This window comes from Falco naumanni, chromosome 2 (genome assembly GCF_017639655.2).
Source record: "Falco naumanni isolate bFalNau1 chromosome 2, bFalNau1.pat, whole genome shotgun sequence".
In the NCBI taxonomy this organism is placed as follows: domain Eukaryota; kingdom Metazoa; phylum Chordata; class Aves; order Falconiformes; family Falconidae; genus Falco; species Falco naumanni.
The window spans coordinates 66,553,869-66,580,621 of record NC_054055.1 but is presented as its reverse complement, the minus strand read 5'-3'; the positions used below and the strand labels follow the sequence as shown (position 1 = coordinate 66,580,621).

The window sequence follows — 26,753 nt, the reverse complement described above, 5'->3', positions numbered from 1 at the left end:
TCTTAATGTTTATGCCATTCATGTTTGTTGTCTAATCATCTTATCAAAAACAGTTCTTAAATTATCTTTCAGTAATGCAATATAGAATAATGACAAAGAACTGAAATTAATAACTAAGAGAAAGTATAACAAAATAACATGCTTTATCATCAATTTAATGTATGCCAGATTAGAGTCAAATGATGGAAAACCATTGAAATTGCTCCTTAAAGGAATACATATTTATGAAGTAGTAAGTATAAACAAAAAAATCCATTAACTTTTATTTACTAAGAAAGCATTCTCTACAGACAGGATGAGAACTCAGGAGCCACAATAATACTGTATTAAACTGGCTATTCAGTTTAACAACATTGTTAACAGTTCCATGTTAACTACTATTTTTAAACGTTCACAGTCTTAGTGATGGCAGACACATGGACCAGTACACAGTTCAGGGAAAAAAACAAGTAAATTTATTTTTTTACTTCATCATGTATGATTAATTTTTTAGAAATAGTTTGTCATGTGTACTTCTTAATCATCCTTAAGGCAAGCATTATTTCTCCTTTAAGTACAGGGTAGTAGTTTGAATTCATATAAAAATAGCAAATTCTTGAAAGTATAACACCGTAACAAAAATGCTAAAACAAACATATTACACTTTGACAAAATGAGCTCTCTACCAGCATTTATGGTCACGTACTATGGTCCGACATTGATGTTTCTAACATCATATCACTTTCATTCATTTCTATCTCAAATGGTTCTTCCAGCGAGCGACTGGTATCTGTACTCTTCCTTTGATGTGATGTCTCTAATGTTACTATGCCACTTTCATCTAGAGTTTGTCTTTCTATGTCGAATTCTCTGAAATCCCAGGGAGGTGAAATTATGTTCTTTAATGTCTTCATTGTGTGTACATCAAAGTCATAACATCTTAATTTGTCTTTGATCTCTGTTCCTAGAAAAACAGTTAAACCGTTAGTTTATTCCCATGAAAAACTCCCAAAAAATGCATCTCAAACTATCATCCAGAAATTACTACAATTCTCTGCTTTCATACTGACAGGGAGCTGTTGCTGCTTAATCACTAAAGTTGAATAGAGTTGTTCTGAAAAAATCCAGCAGTCTCCTTTTTGAAAAAATGCACAATATAAGAAGTACAACTCCGATTCAAAAGTCTGTTAGAAGTAATTGCCAATTCCCTTCCCAATTCTCTAAGAGGCTTTTTTTGTTAAGTTACACACAGCACGGTTTGCATTAATGCGTATCACACAGCTGCATGGTTCTTCCAGATGTGTTAACTGACTACATATGGAGCAAGACTATTGAGAAGAAACATCTGCTTCAATTGTAAGAAAAATCTGCAGGAAAAACAACAGAGCACACACAGATGGCTTTTACTGGCTTCAGCCTCATTAACATACTTGACAGGACATCAACTGTGTTCATTACAGATAAATCACTAAGTTCATTGAAGTAGAAATATGTTGCTATAAAGGTTGGGAGGGGGCAGAAAGTTTTCATAGAATATTTTGAACTGTGGCAATATAATGTATTACTGTCAATGAAGCACTTTTTTTTTTTTTTAACTATACACAAAGCTGTATTTTTGGAGTCAGGAGAATTTATCCTGTCTCCACAGAGCAGACTTCTGACATGGTAAAACCACTCTGCCCATATCTCTCTCCAGCAGCATTACCACGCTAACTCCATATTTCTCTTTTATTTTCTCCCCATTCCCTTTGGTTTCTAAGCGGTCACAAATCAGTATTGTCTGTAAAAGAGACCATCACGACCTTCAGTGGCAAAGTCTTTCCTTTATACTGGTAAGAATTTACCGTTGTGATGCTTACAAAAAACAGTGGTCATCTACAATTACTGATAAGTTCTGACTCATTTAGCCATTTAAAAAACCCAACAAAACCCCAAACAAAACCAAACTCTACTTTGTAAGTTAACTAGGTAATGATACACAGTCTTTCTTGATGTAAGAATAAGACTCCTCTCAAAGGACTCCATGACTTAAGAGTCACATAAGTGAAACTTACCAATGTAGGCTTCAGAATCACCAATATACATTTCTATGCAATGTCCAAGCATTGTGACTGAAAATGTGTCATCCCTCCTAAGACCAAGGGCCTATTAAAAAAACCAAAACCAAACAGCAGTGAAAAGTATTCAGTAGCAAATAAAACCATTTACATCTTAAGTCCACAACGGTTCTGAGTGTGCTTTGTTGCTTGTCAGTGCTATCAGAGCATAATCTTCAGTGTAAAAGCAAAAAAATCGCACAACTAAAATATTGTCATACGAACTGGGTGAACTAGTAAGCAAGCAAAGCACAAAATCAAAACCAGAAAAGGGTATGTATACAGACAGAGAATCATTCACAAACCATGAAGTATAATGTGTTGCACTTACTGTAAAGGTTCTACTTCAAGGCTTAAGTTGGAAGTATTTTGAATTATTTCAGCTGCATGAGTTTATGTACATAAAATTTGTATGACAAATATGATATTCAATTAATTTACAACAAAGGAGGATCCAAGTACTAAGTTTTTCAAAGTGGCCATTTTTTACCTAATCAATAGAAAACTTAGGAAGATCCTTTTTAAAAAAAGATTAAGATTATGAAAGAAACACTAATTTGGAGGCTTGGTAAAATGTTCATTCTCTGTTCCAAAACCAAAACAGAATGAAACTGTAAATAACAGAATCTGTGACCAGCACTTTAATTTAAGCCAGTTACATACCGTGTGAAAATAGTCAATTGCGCTTTCAAAATTGCCCATTAGACTATGTATGTAGCCAATGGCAGAGTAAGTAGAAGCATTTTGAGGAATTAATACTAGAGCCTGACGATGGTATTCCAGTGCTTCTTCATATTTCCTGTCAGGGTTAAATACAGAGTATCTATTAGTAAGCTTCAAGGTGAAAGGTGTTTTTATAGTATTGTACTGGTATTTTTCTTAGCTCAGTGGCACGCCATCCTGCAAGAACTTAAAAATTATTGCTTCATACTCTGAACATAATAGAACGCACAAAAGACTCACAGATATTGACAATTTTCTTCTTCAGCGTAATTGAAAAATCATTGTTCCTCTCATGTAGCACAACAGCTGCATACAGCTAGGCCCCATTTGGGGATGATCTTAGCAATTTGCTATGGTAAATTGCTTTGGATGTTTAATGCTGCTCATTGTAACATTAGCTTTCTTTCCGCAGCTTTCATTTTCCTCCCCAGGGGAGCAAAGGAGCAATACAAGATGAAATCACTCATTGTTCAAAGTAAGAAAAGCTCTCTGGGCAGAAATTTCACAACCCTTAAGTGCTACATACAGGAGTACTTTTGTCACATCCATTTTGCCACCTGCTGTCTCTGCTGTATCAGAAAAGAGGGTTTACATATCCCTAATTTCTTTCAAGTATCAGCCACCTTTTCTTTGAAAATTATCCATTAATTAGACTGCTCATTGCATTTGTTATTTTATAAAACAACAATTAATATACATTATGGCATTACTCTCAGAAATTAAATCATCACATTTGACATCCTAGTTCCAAGTTATTAAAGATAGCAATTGTCTATTCAGAAGAAATTTTAATGTCTATAGTTATAATGAAATTATGCAAAACAGTAAACCATGAAGTTGTTAGAGGACATTAAGTAACAATTGAGGCAGAAAAATTATGCAACTGTTTACTTGCTACACAAACCTTTCGTATGATTTGAATTCTATTTTCACTCATAGCATTTACCTATTAACTACCAATTGACTACCACTGTATTTTAATATACTGCTTTCAAATTTCAAACACACAATGCTAATGACCAGATATATACCCAGTAAGTTTTTTCATAATAGCACAATATCATGTATTATGAACACATATAAATAAGTTAAAAAATTAGTAAAGTAGTAAATGAGTAAATTATGACAGAATTTTTTAAATTGTCAAAGCATATGTACATTGCCTAAATTCTAAACTTGATTTTCTTGAAAGATGGTTTACAAGGATGTAGAAATACATTAGGCTGGCTTTCTGAACCTGAATAAATAATAGAATGTAAGTTGTCCTAAGTTTGACGTAAGCAGTTACTAACTTAGCCTAGAAATTAAAAAAAAAAAAAAAAAAAAAAAAAAAAAAGGCAAAAGGAATTAGAACTGAAACAAGCATTTTAAAAACCCCTGCAATTATACTCAGGAATAGGTTCCAGAAGCAGCGCCTTTTGTTTGATCTTGGCAGAAGGGGTAACTATTATACATCTGTATTTCATAATGAAAACTAAAACTAATTGGCAATTCAAGCACAAAGCCATTACTACCAAAGCCAAAGCAGAGGTACAACTTATATCTACCATAATCACATTCTCATTAGCAGCTTTGAAACAAAAATTACAGTATACACCAATTGGACAACTAAAATCATGACACTAAAAAAAAAAGATATGGCACTGATTAAACAAAACACTGGTTAAAATCAGATTCAGATTAAAGTAATTAATGAGAAGACATTTCTCTATGTTAAAACTGTTAAAGCTTGCATATGTACTTTGCACTTTCTTTTTCTCTTCCTAGAACAAAAATATGAAATTAAGTATTGAAGTGTGCTGTCAAAACCCACGAAGTAATACTTTATTTCTGTGTTAATGTCACTGAATATTTCACTTTAATAATGAAAATACACACTGATCCAGTTAATTGGCACAAACCCACCTTTATGTTAATTAAATCAATGGACATATTCACCTATGTCAAGACTGGGACAGTATCCAGTTAGAATTCACACCCATACAAGGATCTAAAAGCCTATGACCAAATTTTTATCTAATTAGAATCAATAGTTAAGGAAAAGCTTTTACATTAAGTACTTTAACTTGCATATAGTACACTGGATGTAGGAGGCAATTAACGTATTTACATTCAACAGCTGATTTACAGAATCTTGTTCTTATAAGGTATTTTTACACTATTCTCATGTGGTACATAATCCTGATATAAGTGAGAAGTAGGCCTAGAGAAAACACATTTGTGCAGTATTCCAGATAAATGTAGCTCCAATACTCTTTGCTTACTTGAGTTTTCTGCAGACATGTCCTAAGTTGTTCAATAAAGGCTCCCACTTATCAACAGTTACCTGAAAAATAATGTAACAATTCAAATAACTGCAGCTTCCCAAATTGTAACTGAATTTTGTCTGCTTAAAAAAAACCCCAATCAACAAACAAATGAACAAGGCAATTCATTCATGACCAAGAAAAATATCACGAGCATTTTCAGTTCTTTTCAAAGTGCATATTTAAGCTAAAAACATTTATTCAATTAACTCATTTTTCTAGTTTTTCCTTTCCCCAAAGCCAATTAAATTTCTTTAAAGGGTCAGCGATATTGAAACTTGGATGTAAAACAAACAACATTTGTTTTCTGCTAAGCTAAAAATCACATGAAGTCTCTCAGCCAAGGAGCACTGAACACCATCCGAATTGGGTATTTGTAAAATAATCATAAATACTGAAGGTCTTGTTCCTGTCTTCCCCTTCATCTGCACTAAATATATGAGCTCATTTACAAGGCACACAGAAGACAATCTGAGCCACCAAAATCCTTAAAAGATTTTTTCCTGGAATTAAAAATTATTTGGACTTGACTGCATTATGAATTTGTGATTCATAACAACATTAAGAGCATTTCTCTCTCTCTAGGTAATTTAGATGTTTCCCACTAATTCTAAATTTCCATTTGTGTGTTTGTGGATCTGCTGATATTTAGGACTTTTCAATAAACAAGAAAAACGCCCCTGATCTACAAAGTTTGTGGCACATGCATGAACATTACAACTTTAACTAAAACAGAACAACCATATTTATATGTTGGTGAGTGTATACATTAGTATCTGCACAATTTCTTTTAGTAAATGTGTGCCTTGACCACATGATAATAGTTTTTTCAGTGCTCTCCACTTTATAGAAGGTTTATTGTGCTTTGGAAGCAGTTTCATTATCTTGATAGGAGATGCTTTAACAATTATAGTAGGATGAGGTGGTGACCTCATAAACTAAATTCAAGCTAAAAATTGAGAAAACCTGTTTCAAAATTCACAAGAAGCCTGTCACAAGGTGGTACTGTTTTCATTAAGGCATCTTGAGTTACTCTAGTATAATGCGTTTCTTTAGATGAGATGATGACACACAACTAAAATGAACAGTATTAGGTGTGAGCGCATTTGTGTGTTCCAGCATTTGAGAAATCAGGGTTGTAATGAACTACAAGCACATTTCCTGACAAAACTTTTGCCAGTGGTTATTTTGATTACTTTCAGGAAGTTGGTTAAGCATCCTGTAACCCATTTCCACACAGTGTCTCTATCTGGTAGAAAGAAAACAAATCCATACCTACAGGATTACATCCAAACAAAAGTAGAAGTCATTCAAGAAATGCCTAACCTTAAGGTGGCAGAAACCATCTTCACATGTGTACCCAGTTCCACTCTCAGGTCGGGAACGATTGGTCTATTAAGACCCAAGACTTGAGTGCGAGACCAGGATTCCACTCTCCAGTCAACACTTACTTTCTTTTAATTTCATATAGAAAATTTGCCTTTTCATTTAGCATGGAAGATAATTTGATGATTCTCAGCTGAAAACCCAACATACTCAATTACAAGTAGATGATCCAAGTTTCAAAGCCAAATTTGTATCATATTGCGTCTATCTCAAAATAAGCACAACATATTCTGTCACCCAATATTACAGAATTTCCTGGAGTTTTACAGATTTATTGTCATGCATATTAGTAGGAAAAATACCTCATTTCCAATAGCTTTGATTTTTTCCAGTGCATCAAGAAACCACTTTTCTGCAGTTTTCCAGCTAAGAATTGAGGAGGTAGGGGGAAAGAAAAGTAAATTAGTAGATTTTTCATTAGTAGTATGAGAAAACTGTATTACAAGGCACAGCTCTTTGACGTTATCTCATCATATGAGTGAAAGGAGATATAAAACCCAGTAATTTACATTTGGCTATATTTTGCATGCGCTCAGAACTAACAAGACCAAGTTAAAAAATCAGAAGCAAACCAAAAATATTCACTAAATACTTCTTATATGTTAGGTTTTTTGAGAATATATTTGGAACCTCCCGAGCTGACAAAATGTTTTGGTGTATAAAATTTTATAGCATGTGCACACTTGTTTGCAGACAGATGCCTTTTCAAGGTATGCAACTACACAATGACAGGCACACAGAAAATAATAATCAATCTCTGCATGTTCCTCAAGCATTAAATTCTTTCCTAGTTCAATCTTAAACAAAGAACAATGTAGAAAGCAAGGGTCTAGAGTAAACACCGTATAAACTTGAACTATAGTTTCTTTTGGTTCTGTGCAAGTACTTTAGCAGATATATTGGCACATTATGCTGCAGAATAAACCATAATTAAGATTGTATTTAATTGTATTTTGCAAGCTTACTCTCCATTTTGGAATGCAACCACTCCAACTTCATGCATAACAAAAGGATCTTCAGGTGCAATGCTTAAAGCTTGGCTGAAAAACCTTTCAGCTAACTTCGAGTTGTTGGTCAAACCATATTCCAGTCCAATATAAAGCATTGGCAAATGACACCTGAAAATACATCCAAAACAAACAATCACAAAAAACCAAACGTGCACTTACCAGGAATGTTGTTACAAACTATAAAGAAATGCCAACTGTGTTTGCATACATTTACGTACTTTCAAGTAAAAGCTGATTTAAATGGTTTTTCCCCCTAGTTTCCTTCCCATATTTAATTTACAAATAGAATATGAAGTAATAATTACAGGGATTACATTTACCAATAACTACAATCAAATACAATAGCTTTATATGCAATATAACATGATTAATCCATGACTTTTTTTACAACCTTCTCCAGACCATGAAACAGCTGTTCAAGTTATTACTATACAGCAGTTTGACCTGTTACAACAAACATGATTCAGAAATTTCAGAGAACTTTCAGGTAAAACAGATTACCTAAATATAAATCTTGACTTTAAAACTTAAAAAATCACAACAGCAATCATAAACAATGCAGTCAAAGGCAGATGATTAAATTATTTGGGGGTTTTTTCTCATTTGTTCTCAACCAGATAATTGTTGCAAATGTATTCCTACTGTTTAAAGGGATATAGGTCAATATTCTACACTATTTATGGATTAATTTTAATTTTCCTGACTGTGACATTTTTGACATACCCTTTCATGAGCTGTGCAGCTGTGAAGTATGCAGCCATTGCTTGGTCATGCTCACTCTCAACTGCAAATGAATGTCCATATGCTATCCATGCAGGTCCATAGGTTCGCTCAAGTGTAGTAGCTTTGCTAAAATCAAGAGCAAGTCACAAGCAAACACATCTGAAGTTAAATTTAATCTGCTTCAGATGACTACTTACATAGCAATGTTAAGAAAAAATTCCGTTAAGACCCATGGTAAACAAAATTAATTTTAAAAGTTCAAACCATTCAGCACTTAGAAGTATCACACATTTTCAAGAATGCATTGTATTATTTCTGTTGCTTTTTGTGGACAGCAGGAATTCTTTTGTATTACTGAACATAAACAATTATATAATAGGTGAATTGGGCAAAATACAGAAGAAAGTAGTAGTGACTCAATGTATTACAAAATTCTAGCTATACATTTCAAAATAAATATTTTCCTGCAAATGTACATTTCACAAGCAGGATACCAAAATAGCAAATGAACACTTAGGTCGAAATGTGTGTTGAAGTTCTGCCATATAAGTGTACTAGCCTTAATGAAAAGTATTTGTCGCTGCACAGACAACTGCCGTGCACCAAAACGTCACTCAAGTTCCAAGATGAAGACTGCAATCTGAGCATCCAGACTGCAACCTGAAATCTTTACAGAAAGATGGACTTGAAAATAACCTACAGAGCTTTCTAATGTTCTTGTTTCAGTCTGAAGGCAAGGACATTCATAACTAAACAGCTCATGACAGATGTGCCAAATCTATTTTTAAAGTTTTCTAATACAGAGATCCTGCATGTTCCACAACTAATCTGTTCTATTGCTTAACTACCATTAAACTCTTCATTTTTTCCTAACATTTAATCTAAATTTTGCTTCTCACAGCTAAATTTGTTATTTCTCATTGCAGATCCTAGAGAACAGTTTGTTCACCATCTCCTGGGACAAAACTTTACATATTTGAACATTTGTATCTTCCCACCGTACATCCTAGACAACTTAAATCCCTCCAAAAGCTTTCCTCCTTGGCCACCTTCTCCAGAATGCTTTTTTATTGCCTTCTCTTGAATTCAATTTGAATGTCTCACATCAACCTTGAGTTCTCCACACATTAACTTGTCAACAGCAACACAATACAATAGAGCATTGTTATTATTATAAAAGATGGATTATATTCTACTGCAAATGTCGTCGTCCTAATTGGTATTCAGATGAAGGAACCCTTTTTGGAGCTATCTGCATCCTTCAGATCTTGCTTCTGGAGCAGCCAGAATGATACTTCCCTCACACGTTACAGGGCACTGCCTGGCTGTGCCTTGTACCCCGTTCAGCATGCTCCAGCATGATGTCCTATGACTCCAAAACAATAATATGGGAGCTTGTATTTTTATCCATGATATCTCCAGATCCTTTTTCTAAAAACTACTGTCTAGCTCACAGTTGTCCCTAGCCATGCAGTTGCATACTATAATTCTTTTCCAAGAAATGTGGGCATCTTGTTACTATTTCAATTTTACCTGACCTTTTTCCTCTTTGCCAGAACTACCACAAATTCTGATGTTTTTGGTTTGGGTTTTTTGCCCCTAACACATCTATAGACACTTCTTGGCTAGGGATGCTTTCAGATTTAATAAAGATGCTCTTTATTTCACCACCAAACCCACCTATGTCACTCAGCTTCTTGAATAATTTCACACTGGTACTTGCCAGGAATTTCAATAGTTTACCCATAACCACCAGGCATTTAAACAGTGTAAATTACTAACCCATCGTTACATATATTGTCTACAAAGATCTGAAGAAGAAAAATGAAAGCCTTACAGGTTGATTTACACCTTCTCAGTTTAAGCTTACAGCACCAACACAAATGCCCTACTTCACAGCAACGTCCTGCTCCCCAGCGTTCATTATCAATACACATACAGAAGACCTATAAGAAAGAGCATTGGACTGACTGACCAACCTAGTAAGTCCAAGGCTGCTTGTGCAAAGAAAGAACTAGACCAGACAGCTGAACGTCAGAATCATCTATCTCACTCTTCCCTTTAAAATATGAAACCTGAACCTGGGAGAACACCTGAGTGTCCTTAAGCTAAGAATGGAGGCTTGATCACCTAGGCATAGTTAGCTTGGCAGCATGAGCAAACGCAGGGACTACACCTGCCCACAAGAGGAAGGTGGACTGCCAAAAGAGATTCCACATAAGTCTCTGCATTTTTAAATTACTTCAATGAGTGAGGTCTAAACTGGTATATCAAAAAATGGGTGTCAACAAAAGGAATATTTTAGTAGTAGCTGGTTTATCATGGCTTCTGTTTACTTTATGAGCTTACAATCATGACATTTGTTTAGCAAGTGTGCAACAGATCCCTAAGGAAAACTGGAGAAAAAAATTTTACCTAAGATATCTTCTGGCATGTTCATTTTTGTGGCCAACCATGAGATAGTAGCATCCTACTGCAAACCATGACACCTATACATTAAAATAAAAATAGAATATTATTAAGTATATCACACTGATTTTAGTGAAACATCACCAGAGGTGATGCAAAACAGAGGAACAGATTATAATTGGAGAAGTTAGGAACATTTTCACTGAAATCACAGTCAGCTTTTCAAATTATATTTGATATTACAGACAAGCTAAAACTGCTGGCATGTACACCTCTAACTGAGTTTGTTCAGCCTCATGAAGAGAGCACTAAGTGGAAAGCTTATTGCAGTCTTCAATTATCTAATAGTAAGGAATACAGAAGACAGAGCCAGACTCTTCTCCGAAGTGCAGTGACAGGATGGGAGGCAATGGGTGCAAGTTGCAACATGGAAAATTGAGACTGAGTAGAAGGAGAACAATTTTCATTATGAAGGTGATCAAACACTGAAAAAGGTTGCCCAGAGAGGCATAGACATTTATTACTGTAGCATTTGTTTCAAGTTATTATTCAGAGTGAATACCTCACATCGAATATATTTTACAGGTACTTTGTTTTAAAAAAAGATCCTTGGTTTAAGAAAATTACAATGCATAGAAAATAAAAGGAACAAACCATTTTTACTAGCTCATCCAGAAATGGATTTTGAATTCTGTTACTCAAACTGATCGTTACATTACAACTTTTAGATGCTTTCACCTAGAAAAACTACCAGTCAGTGAAGGCTTAGAACAACTTACAGGATTATTTGGGTACAAGTCCACCAGTTTGTGAGAGAGATAGAAAAGCTCTACATAGTGGGTAAAAAGAAAATAAAATTAAAACATGCTAAAACATTAAGATGTTTCAAGCCCTTTAGCTTTCTATACAAAATATCCAGAACATCTAATGTTATTAACATAGAAATGAAGAAAAATGTTTTCTGTTTAGTGGTAATGCTTCAAACTGCCTCAAAACAGATTCAGTTTTACAATTAACTAAAAAAAAACCCCAACCCATAAGTCTCCGCAGCACATAAATCAGCAGCTATACATCCCACTCCTTAGGAATTCTCAAACAACTTAGGTGATTAACATACAGTAAAATAAGCACCTGTAGTATCATACTTGAATGTGTCTTGTCAAGGTAAACCACCACTGAACTTCCTACACCTAAAAGGTATAACATACTAGAGGCTAGATCAATTTCTAAGCAGAGTCCTGTGCATTAATATGCTGAAAATAGGACTAAAGCAAATAAATTATTATACTACTTGAAATAATTCTAGGTGATTACTTATGTAATAAAAATAATAATTCTAGTTATTAGAATAACTTACTCCAGGTTTTCTAGCAACAACGGAAGTAATCAGACATGGGATAACATTTCTATTGCCTACGCAGTTTCAAAAGAAATAGCATTATGGTACATAAAATTTCTATTTCTTTAGAGTACAGTGGTCTTAAATTGATGAGTTTGTCCTGGAGTACTTTGCATCAATTCTCAGATTCAGAAAAATCAAACATGAAGACTGGCATACAAAATACCAGCTTATTTACAAAATGCTTCTCAAGGCAGACACAGAAGAAAAATCAAGAGTACTGGCCACATTTTCAGATGTAGTTAACTGAAAGTACATTCACTAAACATCGAGAAGTACTAGTACATGTAATGATCTATTTGCCTACATGCAATGCACCATCCTTTGAGAGACTGCAAATCGTATGAGCTCCTTATTCTATTTTCCAATTGATTTTAAAGACAGACGAGCTCCTCGCTTGATTTGGATGTTTATATGCAGTCTGAAATCAGAAGCCATCCCAGCTGCAAGCAAGCTATTCCTGTAATTCCCAGCAAAGGTGCTGCATGATTAAGAACTTGTTTAAACTAAAAAGAGGCCTTCACAACAGCAAAGGCAAGAAGAGTCTAGAATTTTTCCTAACACAGAATAATCGTGTCCATCTAAGCATACACACTGATGAAGAGTTTCTTCTAGTTAAATTTAATGTATTTTACTTTTGAGCAGAAAAAGTACACTCTATGAAGATCACCTCAAAACAGAAACGAAGCAGTGTAGCGCACTAACTTTCTGGCCACACAGCCCAGTGGTTAAAAGACAGTGACACTCATGATCATGAATGAAGACTCCTTGCATAACTACTTCCCCTCTTCAGCCTTGCTACCATCTCTGAAACCCCCTTCTTTTCTGGATACCACTGTTTTCTTGAAACTGCAGATAGGAGGAACAGCTTACATCATTTTTAAAATGGTATATAAGGGGGTTTCCTGGCATCTTTAATTCTTTTTTAAAATTGAAGCTTTACAATCTTATTTTGACTCATAATAAATGTTGTATTTCTTACCATTTGCTTTATTAAGCTCCACAAGTGTCCCTATATGCACAGGTAAACAATTTGCATGGAAAGGATCTTTTTCCATTACTCTGGAAAAATAAAAAATAAAAAAAAATCTGCAACACACATTTCAAAAATTGTAATGTGTTATAAGTAAGTTGTTTTATAGTATGCAATGTTCCAGTTAATTACCACTTTAGGCACTGGAAAACTACTTGTGACTAGAAGGTAACTATTAACAGCATAATAGAAGGCTATCTTAAAACCAGAAAAATAACTATTAATTTAACTTAACAAAAGAGGATAACAGAAAATTCTGGCAAGCTGAATATACAATAAGGAAAACAGAATACAATGCACATTTGTTTGCAGGTCACTTCAAATTTAACCGGCAAACGGCAAGCAACGTTTCTGTTTATCTTTTCCATATATCTGACAGCAACTTTCAAGCAATAGTCCTCAACTTTCTGAGCTTAAGTCTAAGCAGTATGCCTTAGGAAACATACTTAGCTCAGTTTTAAATTTTTATTTCCTGTGGCATTTAGAAATGGATGATAGTCTCACAGACAAGAGACTGCATGCAGGACATGGCATGTAGGCATGCGCCCTTTTTGTTAGCATTTGGTGAACTAGGAAGAGAAGAAAAAGATGTCTTAAAATCTATTCACAGAATCTCTTAAATCAAAAGTACACTATGACTCCATTCTCTGAGAAGCATGCCTTGAAATAATTAAAAGTTTATTTGATATTTTTAAAGAGTTCAAATTATTTCAAATGAGAGGTATAAAAGAACATATAAACAAGTATATTAAATGCTCTCTTGAAGGGAGTCTAAAACTTTGAAATTATATGGACTTCTTAGACTCTCATATCCAAGTTTTAGCATCTGTGATAGTCTCCAACTAAGGAGACATTGACTCCTGCCACTTTCTGCTAGACACACTGTGGAAATAAAGTTTCAGAAACAAATCTGCACTCGTATAATTTTATTGACTTAATCGGAGTAATTTATTTCAATAGGATCATGATTTTACTCAGATTTTTAAATTCACCCTGTCAGCATTCTCTACAGCCTTTCCAAAAATCTTGTCTATACTCAGCTCCATAGGATATTCTACATAGTGATGGCTTGCTTCCGGTAAGAAAAAGCTTTACTATTAAAAAAAAAAACCAACCACCCCTTCTATTCTATATTACTAATATTCTGAGGCTATGCATTACATACATAAAAATACAATTTTCTTAAAATGGTTGTTGTCAGGCCAGCAGAAAAAATAGCTCCCCAACCATGTGTTCAGATTTACAGTAGTTGAGAAGCAATCCATGTTGTTCTGACCCACACGACAACTGCACAGCAGCGTATGCCTGGGCTACATTAACAACTGAGACACAATACTCAGCACATTAAAATTAACATAACTTTTAATCAGCCAGAGAAATCATACTTCCTAACTAACCAACTGATTCAAACCTGTTCATTCTGAAGGCCAAGAAATAGGTAGACAGAACACAGAACTGAAGGTACCAGAGTAAGGAAGAAGATGGATGAAGGGAAGTGCAGCACAGTGGTGGAGTTTTGCTTTGGATATTTCTGCTACACGTCATAAAAATAGTATGTCTTGCCAGATACAAACTACACATTTTAAATACCTGTAACTCTGTATCAAATGGTTATGTATGTCAACCCATTGAACAATGATATTCACTGTAAGTCCAGGCATACTTATTATACTTCACTATATGAGAAAAGCCCCTCAAAGTTGCTTTGTATACTTACACAGAAGTAAGCTTGTAACACATTTTGAAATCACAGTTATAATAATGTCTTTCAGCTAAGGATACTACCACATCGAGGTTTTCCTGAAGACCATCTACTGATTCAGGAATCAATGTTTCACTGGGTTTATTATACTGAAAGGCAAAAGAAACAGTATGTTAAACTACAAACAACCTAAAATTAGATAGTATAACTATTAGTATTTTTAGTTCTAAAAAGAATACTTAAGAATACCAAGTTTCTTCAAATTCTTCGTTTTAAACTGAAAGTCCATAAAAAACCTGCTTGGTAAAACGCTTCTTTATTAGAACATAAAAGGTGCTTGCCAGTGTCAACATCTTAAGTGTAGGCTGCAGAAATGAACAGTAAGCAATATATAGTTGGCTTTCAGTGTTCTCACATTTCTTTGGAAAAATAGTCTGGAATAACATTGTCAGTTACCTGAAAATAGTAGGATATAGCATTTTGGCTACATTATTAATGTTGTTTTTCCCCACCCAGAAGTTTCTCAAGAAATGAAGCTAAAAACAAATATCAGAATTTCAAGTTGTCACCACACCAGAAAATACTGGTTATACAAACAGTTTATACAAAACTGTTATAGTACCCCCATAAAGTGATATCTCAAGCATCATAAATTTTAAAATAACCAAAACTACAAAGCCCTTATTTATTCCAGTGTTCAGAATAAATGGAATCAAAGAAAATTTACACATGAAGTCAAGACTTCAAATCAATTCTCCAGCTTTTTAGTCAGTTTTGTGGTTTACCTTTTTCAATTTATTCTCAAATAAAAAGTGAAGCAATTCTTGTTCTTCTTCTGTACATTGTCTGCTAAGAGGTAGAGATTCAAGAAGTTCTTTTTCTATGTGGATTTAAAAAAAAGTGGTTATATTACAGAAGAAATAGCAAGATCCAACATTTTAAGAACTTAAGAGATGCAAAGAATTTTATGATGCTCATCCCTAAACTACAAGGAAGACAAAAGTACAGATACACTGAAACAGATAATACTACTAATTATGGAAATCAATGATTCAGTACTTCGTCTTTTCTTCTAAACTTTTAGATAACATTTAATAGCTGAACAAACACACCACTATTTTTATTTACTCTGCATGTCAAATTTTACCACTCAGAATGGTATATTAACCAATATCTCCTACAACTAAGTAAAGACCACTAGGGTTTTGTAGATTCAAATCTTGCGAAGTTGAAGACACAGGAAAAACATTGTTCAGGCTAAGCAAAGAGCGTGGGAGCTTCCAGAGCTAACAAACAGGACAGCTGGGTTACTTTGTTTCTTTTAGTTCTTAGCACTGCAAGGCCAAAAAATCAAGTCCAAATGTAAGTTTGAGCAGATGAGAATTTTCACTAATTTCATACATTTTCTATTCTCAAAATTTTCGAGTCTGTTACTTGCAGTATTGCTTTAATTTTTATCCATGAAAAAGGCAGAGTGAGAAAGCAGCTAAGTTTTACTTGTATTTGAGAAATACTGCTATCCAGACCTTCTTGTGCCGTCAGCATATGGTGCGATGTTAAAAGATCAAATGCTTCAAAGCAGTAAACATCAAGCTTCAAGGCCTCTTTGTAGCTGTATGTTGCTAGGGTTCTATTATCCAAAGCATCATAGATCTTCCCTCGCAAAAGGCATATAGAGCTCTTGATCTGGTGGAAAAGCAGGGCTGAAGGTCAAAGACTGAATCAATATTTGCAATTTGGTTTGAGCACAAATCAAATGGGCTCCCTGAAAAGTAAAAAGCATTTCATGTATGATAGAACCCGGTTTTCTAGTGCTGTCTTTAAATAAAATATTGTCTCTACTACCTTAAAAAAAATAATCAAATGAATGCCCTCTCAGATAATCTACTAGCAAGCAAACGCATGCTTGAAATAAGTTGAAGGAGGCAGAATTTATCTTTTCTACTTCTGGCACCCAGCTCTCTGATATACTAAATTCCCTTCATACTCAACATAGGGAAATCGTCACTTCCAAAGGTAATTCACTTATCTGTTGACTATTAAACCACATATTTCATGCAAGACAAGTATGACCACAGCAGAGATGAAAAAGGCCAAATCAATAGACTCAACTACTCTGAGCAGAAAAACATATTCTTCTTTTCAATCCAAAACACAGATGTTTCAGAAATGAAAGCAGTGAAAGATCACTATTACCATAGTTAAAGTTGTGCTAAGATGTCTAGTAACTAACTTGTCCTTTCAAAACTCCCTAGATGGGTGTTTAATTCAGTCAGAAGGCCACAGAAGTGCCAGCAAGTTACTTAAGAGAAAGTTAACATGTTACACACCAACATCATCAGACAGACCAACTGTCTCAGCAGTCCCCACACTAGAAATAACACTATAGCTGCATTAACAACTAATAAACCCCAGGGGGCTGCTACGGTGATAATATTGTTACCAGCTCAGAGACCAGTCATTCTTACTCTGGAACTAGGGCCTGTGCAAACTAATCAAATTAAGTTTAAAAAGCCACATTCCTAGAGAAGAGTTTGGTCTAAAATTTCTTCAAGCAGAACCCACTTCTCTCCTTTGGCAAACCAAACCTGTCCTCACATTAGTGAACTATATTATCACAAGCATTTGTGAAGGGAAGGACTGATAAAGCTGAGGTTTTTGGCCGAGTTATTTTTCAGTCAAAATAGTTTCCCAATTTAGTTCAATAATCAGTCAACAAACACCTGTCTGGGCCAGAGTGCCATGAAACAGGGAGAAAGAATGAACAGCCAAAGTTGAGAGACTTCTTCCTTTGCTTGCGGTGGTAGCTTAAATGTTCCCATTAAAGGTATACTACAGTAACTTCAGTCTAACCTGCTTCTCCCTTATGCCCATCAATACCAGCATTTGAAATCAGTTCATGTTGATGATTTAACCCATTTTGCTACTTCAGTCTTACAGGGAACATGCCATCTGTTAATCACCTTCACTGTAGTTTCAGCTAATATCAATTCCTAACTCCAAAAATAAAGACTATTCACAGACTCTACAGCCTACACACAGTACTGATCCCTCTTGACTGTGCACCTATACAGAACTTTTTCACTGAGCTTCAGAAACTTTACTTTCGCATCACATAATTTCAAGTGCGATTAAAAAATGTAGCACTGAGAATAAGGTTAAGGAAATACTTGATTGTAAGTAACTGGAGGAGAAGAAAACTTGCTTTGTTATCTCAGAACCTGCAGCCCAATTGAAAGAAATGTTAGTTTACATTATCAATACTGAAATAGCAGCATAGAGCTAAAAGACTACAAACCAATGGCAGATCATGAACTTCCTGCAAAGCATCTGCAAATAATTTATGGGAAGTTGTTGAAAATCAGTCTTCATTCTAGCAGAACAAGTTATTTTCATACAGGCAAGCTAACACATGACTTCTGACCAAAAGGAGAACAATTCATCACTTTTAAAAATTACATCATCCAAAAAAGAAAGCTTAAACAGAGTCTCAGATTCATACAGCAGTAAAATCACTTTCCGACTTCACACATTGTTTTCTCAGTTATAAAAATACTTGTTTAAAAAATGTCACTTACAGAGGATTGTGACATCTCCCAGTCTGTGGTAGAGTCTTTCAATCCACTTTCATCCTTCAAGTACTTTTCAAAAAGTCTTTTGTTGATTGGCTCTTCCATATCAAGAATATCAAGGGCCTGTTGATGTTCTTTTGCAGCATACTAGCCAAACATGTGGATGTAAAAAACAAGGATGGGATTTGAAACATCTGTACATAAAGCACCAATAAACACAATGTCACATTTGAAAGGCACAGATTAAAACAACCAGTGCTTATCAGCAGGTTTTTCATGCATGCATATTCTTATTTGGACATATGTCATTTTATAATTGCAGTCAAATATTTTACTAGTCATCCAAAAAATTATGGAATTAACACCTACAGAAAAATCTATTATTCAGCATTACGCAATCACAGAAGAAGATATGCTTCTAAAAATAGTTAATATGGATTTTAGTAAAATAAAATAAAAAAAGTAAAAAAAAAAAGAAAAAGCAGCACATTATTCTATTTCAAATGTCTACATTTAATCTACCAATTGATTCAATTGCCCTGTGCAAGCACTACATTTTACTATTTATGTATCACATTTTACACAGAGGTATAAAGCTCCAAACTATACTTATAAAACCAAAAAACACATCTCCTCTGGTCAGACTACAACCAACCAATTAAAAATGTAAACATGAAGACATGAGACAAAAGTGGTTCATGTGCTTTCCCCACAAAATATTAGAGGACTATTTTTCTTTACTGGAAAAAAAAAGGTCAGTGGGATTTCTTCAGAACAGTAGCACAACAGATACTCCAGCAACCATACTGAAGGTTAAAGAATGAAATCAACTGTCGCAAAATTTAAGCATGTTATTCCAACAAACACAGACATCTACATTGCCTGTCAGGTACCTAATCTTCCCAGGATGCATCTTTTATTTAGTTTGGTTTGTCACCAATAAAGGTTAAAACGTGTACTCACGTGACATCTAGCTGCAAGGTAGCGACACGCTTCATATAACTGAAAGAGATGTTTCATACATATTAGTTATAAAGACAGAGCATGTTAACTTACACTGCTGGACTCCATTTTGCTCCTCTCCTTTTTCAGTTGTATGGCTTCATCCCTCTCACCTCCAAAAGTCTTTCTTGACCAAAATGACTAAGTCTGTATCACTTTCACTACTATTAAACTCTCAAAAGACAATTGCTTCACTCTTGCCTTCACCACTCATTAGCAGAGCAGAAAGACAATTCAAACAACTACACCTGAAGTGACACTCCACCTTCCCATACCTGCTATACTTACATCCCTGGACACCTTCTCTTTTCTGTGACCCTATCTGGGGCCAACATTTTCAATCTGGCTGACTGAACACAGGACTACACTTGGTTCAGATAAACTACATCATGCAGGTTTTTTAATTAATTTTCCCATAAACCTTATCCTCTGATGGTGAAGTAGTCACTGTGGTTTGCAGAAAAGGTTTAAAAGTGTAATAACAGTAGTAAGTCTTTGACGAAGATGACTTACCTTATCCAACTTACGCGATCGAAGGGCATGTGCTGCCCTATGATACTGAGCTGTTAGGTAGAGACACTGGGCCAGCCAGTAGATATCTTGTGGTTCCTCTAAAATAAAAGAACAAATTATAAACCATTGATTTATAACGTATTTTTAAACACTTCCACTTCCCTAGAAAAGTATTTTTCCCCACTCTAGCATCCTATCAGATTACAAAGTCATATTTTTTATATATATACATATGTATGTTTATAAGCAACTTAGACTATCTATCAGTGAGAGATTAAAATGAAAAAAAATAATCAGATTCTAACTTTAAAGATATCAGATAGTGCACTAGACAGTGAATACAAAGAATCTCATACCAGAGGTGTGTTATGAGGACACAACAGTGATACAGATCTAAAAAAGTAGCAGTTGTAGGTTACCCTGCCCTTGGACACAGGGCAGAAAAAAACCCCAAAATTGTGTCTCAAAAAAGATCAGTGGGAACCTAACAACAGTGAAAATGAAAGCACTAGACCTCTGCAGCTTGAAGTTATGACTGCAGAAGCACAATTTAGTACTCTCCTACTTTATTGGCAACCAAAGCTTTCATGGGATCAAGCTCCTAGAATCATTTTAAGAAGTGTAAATGGACCACAGCTGTAGGCAGACACAGGCTACCAGCATCAACTCACTCCATAAAATTGCATTCTATTTGTCACCCAGAGCAACTGTGAATCCTGTAGGAAACCGACCTTGACACTCACAGTTCTTTTTTTTTTTCTTTCCTTTTGTCTCTTAAGGCAGGCAAACCTTAAGGTTTGGCCAATCATCACTTTTAACACAAAGTTCAAAAGGGAAGGAAGATTGGCTCTGTTCTTTTTGGAAAAATGGCATTTCAAAGATCACAGAAAAGCACTTACACCCTTACACCAAACTCAGAACTTCAGTATTTAGCCAAACAGCTTTAAAAAAATCACCAACAAAACCAAAACTGAACACTATCAGAAAGAAGTTAATAAAAATTTAAAAAGCAACACTTACCATGAGACAATGAAGCTACTTTGTCTGCCCAAAACAGGGCACTTTGATACTGCTGCTGTAAAAGATGACAGAAATAATTAGTATTTTGGGGGGGTTCGCCTTCCTGTATTATTTTGAAATACACTGTACATCCTTCACATTTAGTATCTTATGCACGTAGTCTCTAATGAACAGTGATATACATTTGAGATTTTTATAAGTTCAAAAAATAGTTTTAAAGGGCCAGTACTGTAACTTCTAAAGGACATCAAAAAGTAATTCAAGGTGGGGTTGTTAATTTTTCCCAGTAAAACGCAGGTATCTTTGACCAAAAAGTAGACACCACTTAAGTATGGAAATAGGTCACTAGTTGATTTGCCATCACTGAAAAAGTAGCAAGAAACCCCCCCTTCCAGTTAAAATAAATGCTACATTTTAGAAGAAAGAGAATACTATGTATAAAAAAAGGACATACAAATTACTTCAGGAAACTTCAGCAGCAGGATCTCTGGTTAAGAAATTTTCATGCTCCAGTCAAGATGCTTTAACCTCACACAAAACCACAGTCCCTATGCGAATCTGCCCTTATTCCTAGATATACAGTTTCACTGTTAAGTCTGCAGTTCAGGAGAAGTGGGTGAAAGAGAAAACAAGTGGCAACTAGAGAACCAATGGAAGCAGAGTTTGCAGGTATATCCATCCCACTAACTCGGCTAAGATTGCATCAGATTTGGGGTTCTAGGCAAACTCTCGTAGAATTGGCTGGGATTATTCTCTAAGAAGATCAGCAAGGGCTACTATTGTTCCTTTCTACCCTTCATGCTATGAGATATGCTTCCCAGGATTCTGCTGGACATTTAACAGATACCTTGCCATGGTAAAGGACTTGTAACACTAGAAAAGCCTTAATCACTTTTGCTCTTTCCTGCAATGTTACAGCTTCAGAGTTTGTTACATGTAAACCTTAGAGACTGTTTTATGCATTTAGAGCAGAGGTTTGGCAGACTTTACCAAAATACACATTGAGAGCCATTCTAGTCCTCAGAAAGCACTATGCTCCACGACCTAAGTGGTCTCTTCTATCCTGTGTTCCTACATTTCCTCCTTGATGGGGATCAAGAATGCCCAGCAAATGTGGCAAGAGAATAGTTTGGTTTCAATCTGCACCTCCAAGAAAAATAAAATAAAATCACCATCACCACCCTCCCAAGCAAAAAAAAAACCAAAACCAAAAAACCAACCAACCACCAAACCCCCAGATATGTAATAGCTGTCTACAAGAACTAAGGTTTAAATAACTCTCAATAGCACAAAAGAGAGACATAATCCAGGCTTACAGGGCACTATATAATTTCTGTTAAATTCTACAACACTTCTACAGTTCTACAGTGCTACAAGCCGACTATATTACACAAAGAAGCAGTCCCACGTTCCTCCTGATGCCCCCTCCTCAGAACCACACCAGTGCCGGTATAGCTGTGTGGCAAAGCAGCTTGGTGAACCAGTTTAACTGAGTACAGCAAAACAAAACAATAAAATAAAATTCGCCACATTAACTTGGGTCCCTGATCAATCTTTCAGTCAGACTCGCTGGCCACACACCCAAATGCCTGTGCTAACTGAAGGGATGGGTTTCTCTCAGGAGCGATGTCAATACCAAGGGTCTGAACTAGAAACAGAGCAGCAAAGTTCCATGCTATATTTAATCTAATTTATTAATGCATTTTTCCTCTTGCTTTGTTTGTTTGTTTGTTTGCCCTGCAGCAACATAATTGCTGAACCCACCAACAAACGGCAACAGCCGCCCGCAGCGCCGCAGGTCAGCGCGGCGGCATCTCCAGCCACCAAGTAGGCACGGCCCGACTTGCACAACCCGGGAGGTGGCGATCCTGCAAACACGCCTTCGCCACACAGCGGCCCTACCGCTGCCACACCGAGCTCTCCCCCTCCGAACGAACGAAGGAAGAGGGAACCACGACCCCGCCACCCCCCGCCTCCCGGCACAGGCGGCGCTTCCGGCCCCCCGCACCCCTCACCCGCCCCCGCTCCCTCCCCTTCCAGGGCAAACGGGGCATAAATTCAAAATTAGCTCCCTCCCCGCGGCTACAGACGCTGGCACTGCTGCCCCCCGCCCCCCACCCGGGGCCTCCCTCCCCCCGGGAGCCGGGTCGAGAGGGGCTTGGCCTGGGGGAAAGCCGGCGGGCCAGCCGCCCCTTCCCCAGCAACCCCCAGCCCGCGCCTCACCTGGTCGATGTACTGCCGCACCCGCCTCCTCAGCCGCTCCAGGTTCATCCTCCCGCCCGGTCTGAGGGTGAAGCGAAGGGGAGGCGGCCCAGACGCCAAGCCCACCGCGGCACCAACGCCGGCCTCTCCGCCACCCGCCCGACGAGGCGCCCAGCCCGGCGGTGCCGCACTCAAACCCGCCCCCGCTTCCTTCCCCGCCTCCCTCACAGAAACAGCGCCCAGAGCTCATCGTTCCGGGAGCGCTGGCAGCCGCCGGTGGAGGGGGAACCCCACCGAGCGGGCTGGTGCCCCCCTTAAATTTACTCTGTGACTTTTCTCCGCAGCTCATCCCCCGATAAATTTATTCCGAGACTCTTCTCCGCAGTTTTGAGGCAAAGGCTTGCCTCTGTGAGAGCCCCTATAGAGACCCATTGCCCTGAGACATCCATTGCCCGCCCCCCCTCCCCTTGACTACTTGCGGCCTTGAGGTGAGCAGATTTCCTCAGGACTTTGCAGCGATGGTGGACGGTGTGTCAGGAGGTTTTCTGCAAGTCCTTCATTGCCCAGTCATTTTTGGTATCACCCAGATTAGGGAAACATTACCCACTATGACACTGCTGAAAAATGTCAGCTGAAAAACTGGTAATGTGAAGCATTAAAATGCCTGATTTGAAATAATTCAGATGCTGGCCAGCACATCTTGGAGCGGGTATGCCTGGTACAAGAGCAGCAGTCACCTGTGTTTGCTTGGATGGAGAAGGAAAAGCCATGTCAGAGTCAAGTGTGGGGAAGGCCACAAAGATGGTAGCTGGGTGCCAGCAAACGGTATCCATTTGAGACAAACGGATCCACGTGCCTTCTCTGGATGTATCTGCAGTAGCTGCACTTTGAGGTAAAACTGACTTCAGTGATTTCCTCCTGTTATTAGTTAGGTCAGCTTTTCATCTTGCACTGTGTTATCCTTTCGGGGTTTGCGCTTCTCTGGCACTGTTTAGCGTGTGTGCTGCAGATGGCAGGTACTCATTTTATGCCTACAGTAAAGCATAGATTTATTTTGCTTTTTTTTACTCAACTGCATTTATAGGTCTGCTACTTTTTCACATTTTGATAACCAAGATCTTGAGGAAAGCAAAATCCTTGTTTATCTTTCCATTAGATCACATACAGAAGAAACTAATCCTTTTGACAGTAGTTTCTTTAGATCTAACAGTCCTACCTAGTGAGCATTATCATCATGCTCAACTTCCTTAAAGACACCTTCAGGTGTCCAAATAGCTTCCATGGCAGAAGAGAGGATGCAATCAAGCTTTTGTACCTTCAGCTCTCTAAAACCTGTGGCTTGTTATGAGCACTACCACATCACTCTCATTTGTTGGTTTAAAAGCTCTTTGAAATTAGTATGTTAACAGCATATGTATTTGTCAGTTTGTGGATCTTTCTATGTACAATAAAAGATGTTTGAACAAGATGTTAATACGTTTTAAAACTGCTGAGCAGTGGAGCCTGCAATTTGCCCATAAGTAGCACGTTTCTCTTTTAGACCAGGTGCAATGTAACTCATCAGAGCTCAGTGGCTTCTATTCAGCATGAGGTATCAGGACAGAAAACTGCAGGAACTCAGGGAGAACAAGATGAATTTAGATATCATAGAATCATAGAAGGGTTCGAGTTGGAAGTGACCTCCAAAGATCATATAGTCCAACCCCCCTGCAATAAGCAGGGACATCTCCAACTAAATCAGGTTGCCCAGAGCCCTGTCCAACCTGACCTTGAATGTTTCCAGGGTCCGGGCATTTACTACCTCTCTGGGCAACTTGTTCCAGTGTTTCACTACCCTCATCTTGAAAAGCTTCTTCCTTAGTCTGAATCTACCCTCTTGTAGTTTATATATCTCAGTAGAGGACCAAGTTTGAAACATTATGAAATGCAGAACAACAACAAAAAAAAGAAATAAAATATAAAAATTAGGAGTTGTTGCTAACCTCTAAGATGAAAGTCTTGGCTGGGGAAGAAAAAAATAGGTACAGGAAGTGTGGGGGTTGGAAGCGCTCTTGTTGGGGATGGGTGACAGTTAAGAGCAGCCATAGTCACAGGGAGCTGGTCTGAAGCGCAGAGAGGACCTGTGATCTACAGGAGCTTGGAGGGCCCCAGGGAACACTATGAAGGTGAGTAAACAGGCACAGAAATGCACATAGAGTATGTTATTACTTTGTTAGCATCTATCTAGTTCTTACATTGTCAAAGCAGAGTACATCATTTCAGATTGCTCTGTAACGTCTGTGTGTTACGTGCTGCTTTCTTGTGCTCGAAAAGTTAGCTGAGCGAGCTATTTCTGGGGCTGGAGCTCTGAGAAATGGTTGTTTGAGCTATGCTGGGAGGCTATGGCAGTGCTGCTCCAGTGGCTCTGCTCAGGTGGGCTCCAGTCCCCTTTCTGCAGTGGGAAACTGTTCTGATATTGACACTGACAATTCACCACTTGTGAAGTAGGTGGTCATTCAAAGAGCGTGCCCTTATGGATAGCTCCTTCACTGCGAGTGATGCAGGCATGTGGGCAAATAGATTGGGCTGACACGTGGTGTTATGGATAGAAAGATCTTTGTGAACTGGCAGTTGAGGCTTAAAAATTATTGTAGGTGTGAACAGAGGAAAATTGAATTTTAAGTAGTTTCAAATAATACGTAAGTTTCTCTTTCAAATTCAAAACTAGTAATGAGCAAAACTACTCTTAACAGTTAAGTGGTGTTGATGTATCTACTGCTTTGCTAATAGTACTTACATAACTGTTGTGAAGGCATGGAAAGTCAGTTAAAACAAACTGCTTTACAAATTTGCTCACCAGTATCTTAAATCTTGAGAGGAAGGGGCAGCCTCCAACAGTCATATTAAAACTTTCTCACTTTGTGGAAGTTTCTGTGTTTTCATCTCCATTGAGAACCTTCTTTCTTTCTTTTGTTCTAAAAATACCTAAGTACCATATGCTGATGCTAGCACATGGCTTCCTTCTGCTGCTTTTAAATTACTGTTTCCAAGTCAGTTTGATGCTTGCACATGTATCATAGAAATACAGAATGGTTTGGGTTGGAAGGGACCTTAAAGATCATCTAGAGCCAAACCCTCTGCCATGAGCAGGGACACCTTCCACTGGACCGGGTAAGCCTGATCCAGTTAAAGTGGGTATGTTCACTTTGAGTTTGTACATGAAAAAAATTTCTGAAATTGGACAAGCATCCTTGTTTGTGACTTAAGTATTGTAACTGAATAGCTGTAACTCTGAAACAGAGGCATGTGCTGAGGTGGGAGTTTCCCCAAAATACCCCAGGAGCAGGTGTCAATCTTTCTGGGAAGGTTTCAGAGATGGCCCCTAACTCAGCTGTTTTGGCCACATAAGTGGAAAATGAGAGTGACCTTCTAGTGCCCTCATTTTGAAGCTTTTCCTCTTGATTCCTGCAACCTCAAACCTGCGCAGATGGTTGTTTCCAACCCTGTGTGTAAGTACAACAGACCTGCCAGTGTGCAACCCTTGACAACCCCCACTTTACAAAGGCAGAATATCTGAACTGCTCCTGTGGTGTGACTTGCTTTCTGCTGCCTGCAGCATGGCTAAGCTTTGAGGTAGGAAGGTGTAAAAAGGTGTTTTTTTGATTTTGAATGGGTCTGAAAAATGTGAGTCTGGACATG

At 37.2% G+C, this 26,753-nt stretch overlaps 1 protein-coding gene across 2 annotated transcripts; it reads right to left on the bottom strand.

The window, feature by feature from the left end:
- Positions 1 to 261: 261 nt before the first annotated feature.
- Positions 262 to 23,265, bottom strand: CDC16 (cell division cycle 16). Of its 2 annotated transcripts, XM_040584611.1 has the most exons (18): positions 23,097 to 23,265; positions 20,874 to 20,928; positions 19,854 to 19,951; positions 19,302 to 19,340; positions 18,345 to 18,485; positions 16,293 to 16,452; positions 15,552 to 15,646; positions 14,782 to 14,915; positions 13,014 to 13,093; positions 11,412 to 11,461; positions 10,639 to 10,712; positions 8,224 to 8,349; positions 7,456 to 7,608; positions 6,793 to 6,856; positions 5,063 to 5,124; positions 2,739 to 2,874; positions 2,034 to 2,124; positions 262 to 943 (listed from the first exon to the last, which is right to left on the bottom strand). In XM_040584611.1, the coding sequence occupies exons 1-18, from the start codon at positions 23,142 to 23,144 to the stop codon at positions 678 to 680; spliced, it is 1,872 nt and encodes a 623-aa protein (XP_040440545.1). In that variant the 5' UTR covers positions 23,145 to 23,265; the 3' UTR covers positions 262 to 677. The 2 variants fall into 2 exon arrangements, with proteins under 2 accessions (XP_040440545.1, XP_040440546.1); XM_040584612.1 differs by lacking the exon at positions 8,224 to 8,349.
- Between the last annotated feature and the right edge of the window lie 3,488 nt (positions 23,266 to 26,753).

Excerpts from the sequence above, each read along its gene's own strand:
- CDC16 (XM_040584611.1), bottom strand. The coding sequence starts at position 23,144 with ATGAACCTGGAGCGGCTGAGGAGGCGGGTGCGGCAGTACATCGACCAG. Across the intron at positions 10,713-11,411 it reads ACTTGTACCCAAATAATCCT|GTGTCATGGTTTGCAGTAGG; the intron begins GTAAGTTGTTCT and ends TTTAATGTATAG. Across the intron at positions 2,875-5,062 it reads CATGTCTGCAGAAAACTCAA|GAAATATGAAGAAGCACTGG; the intron begins GTAAGCAAAGAG and ends TAACCCTGACAG.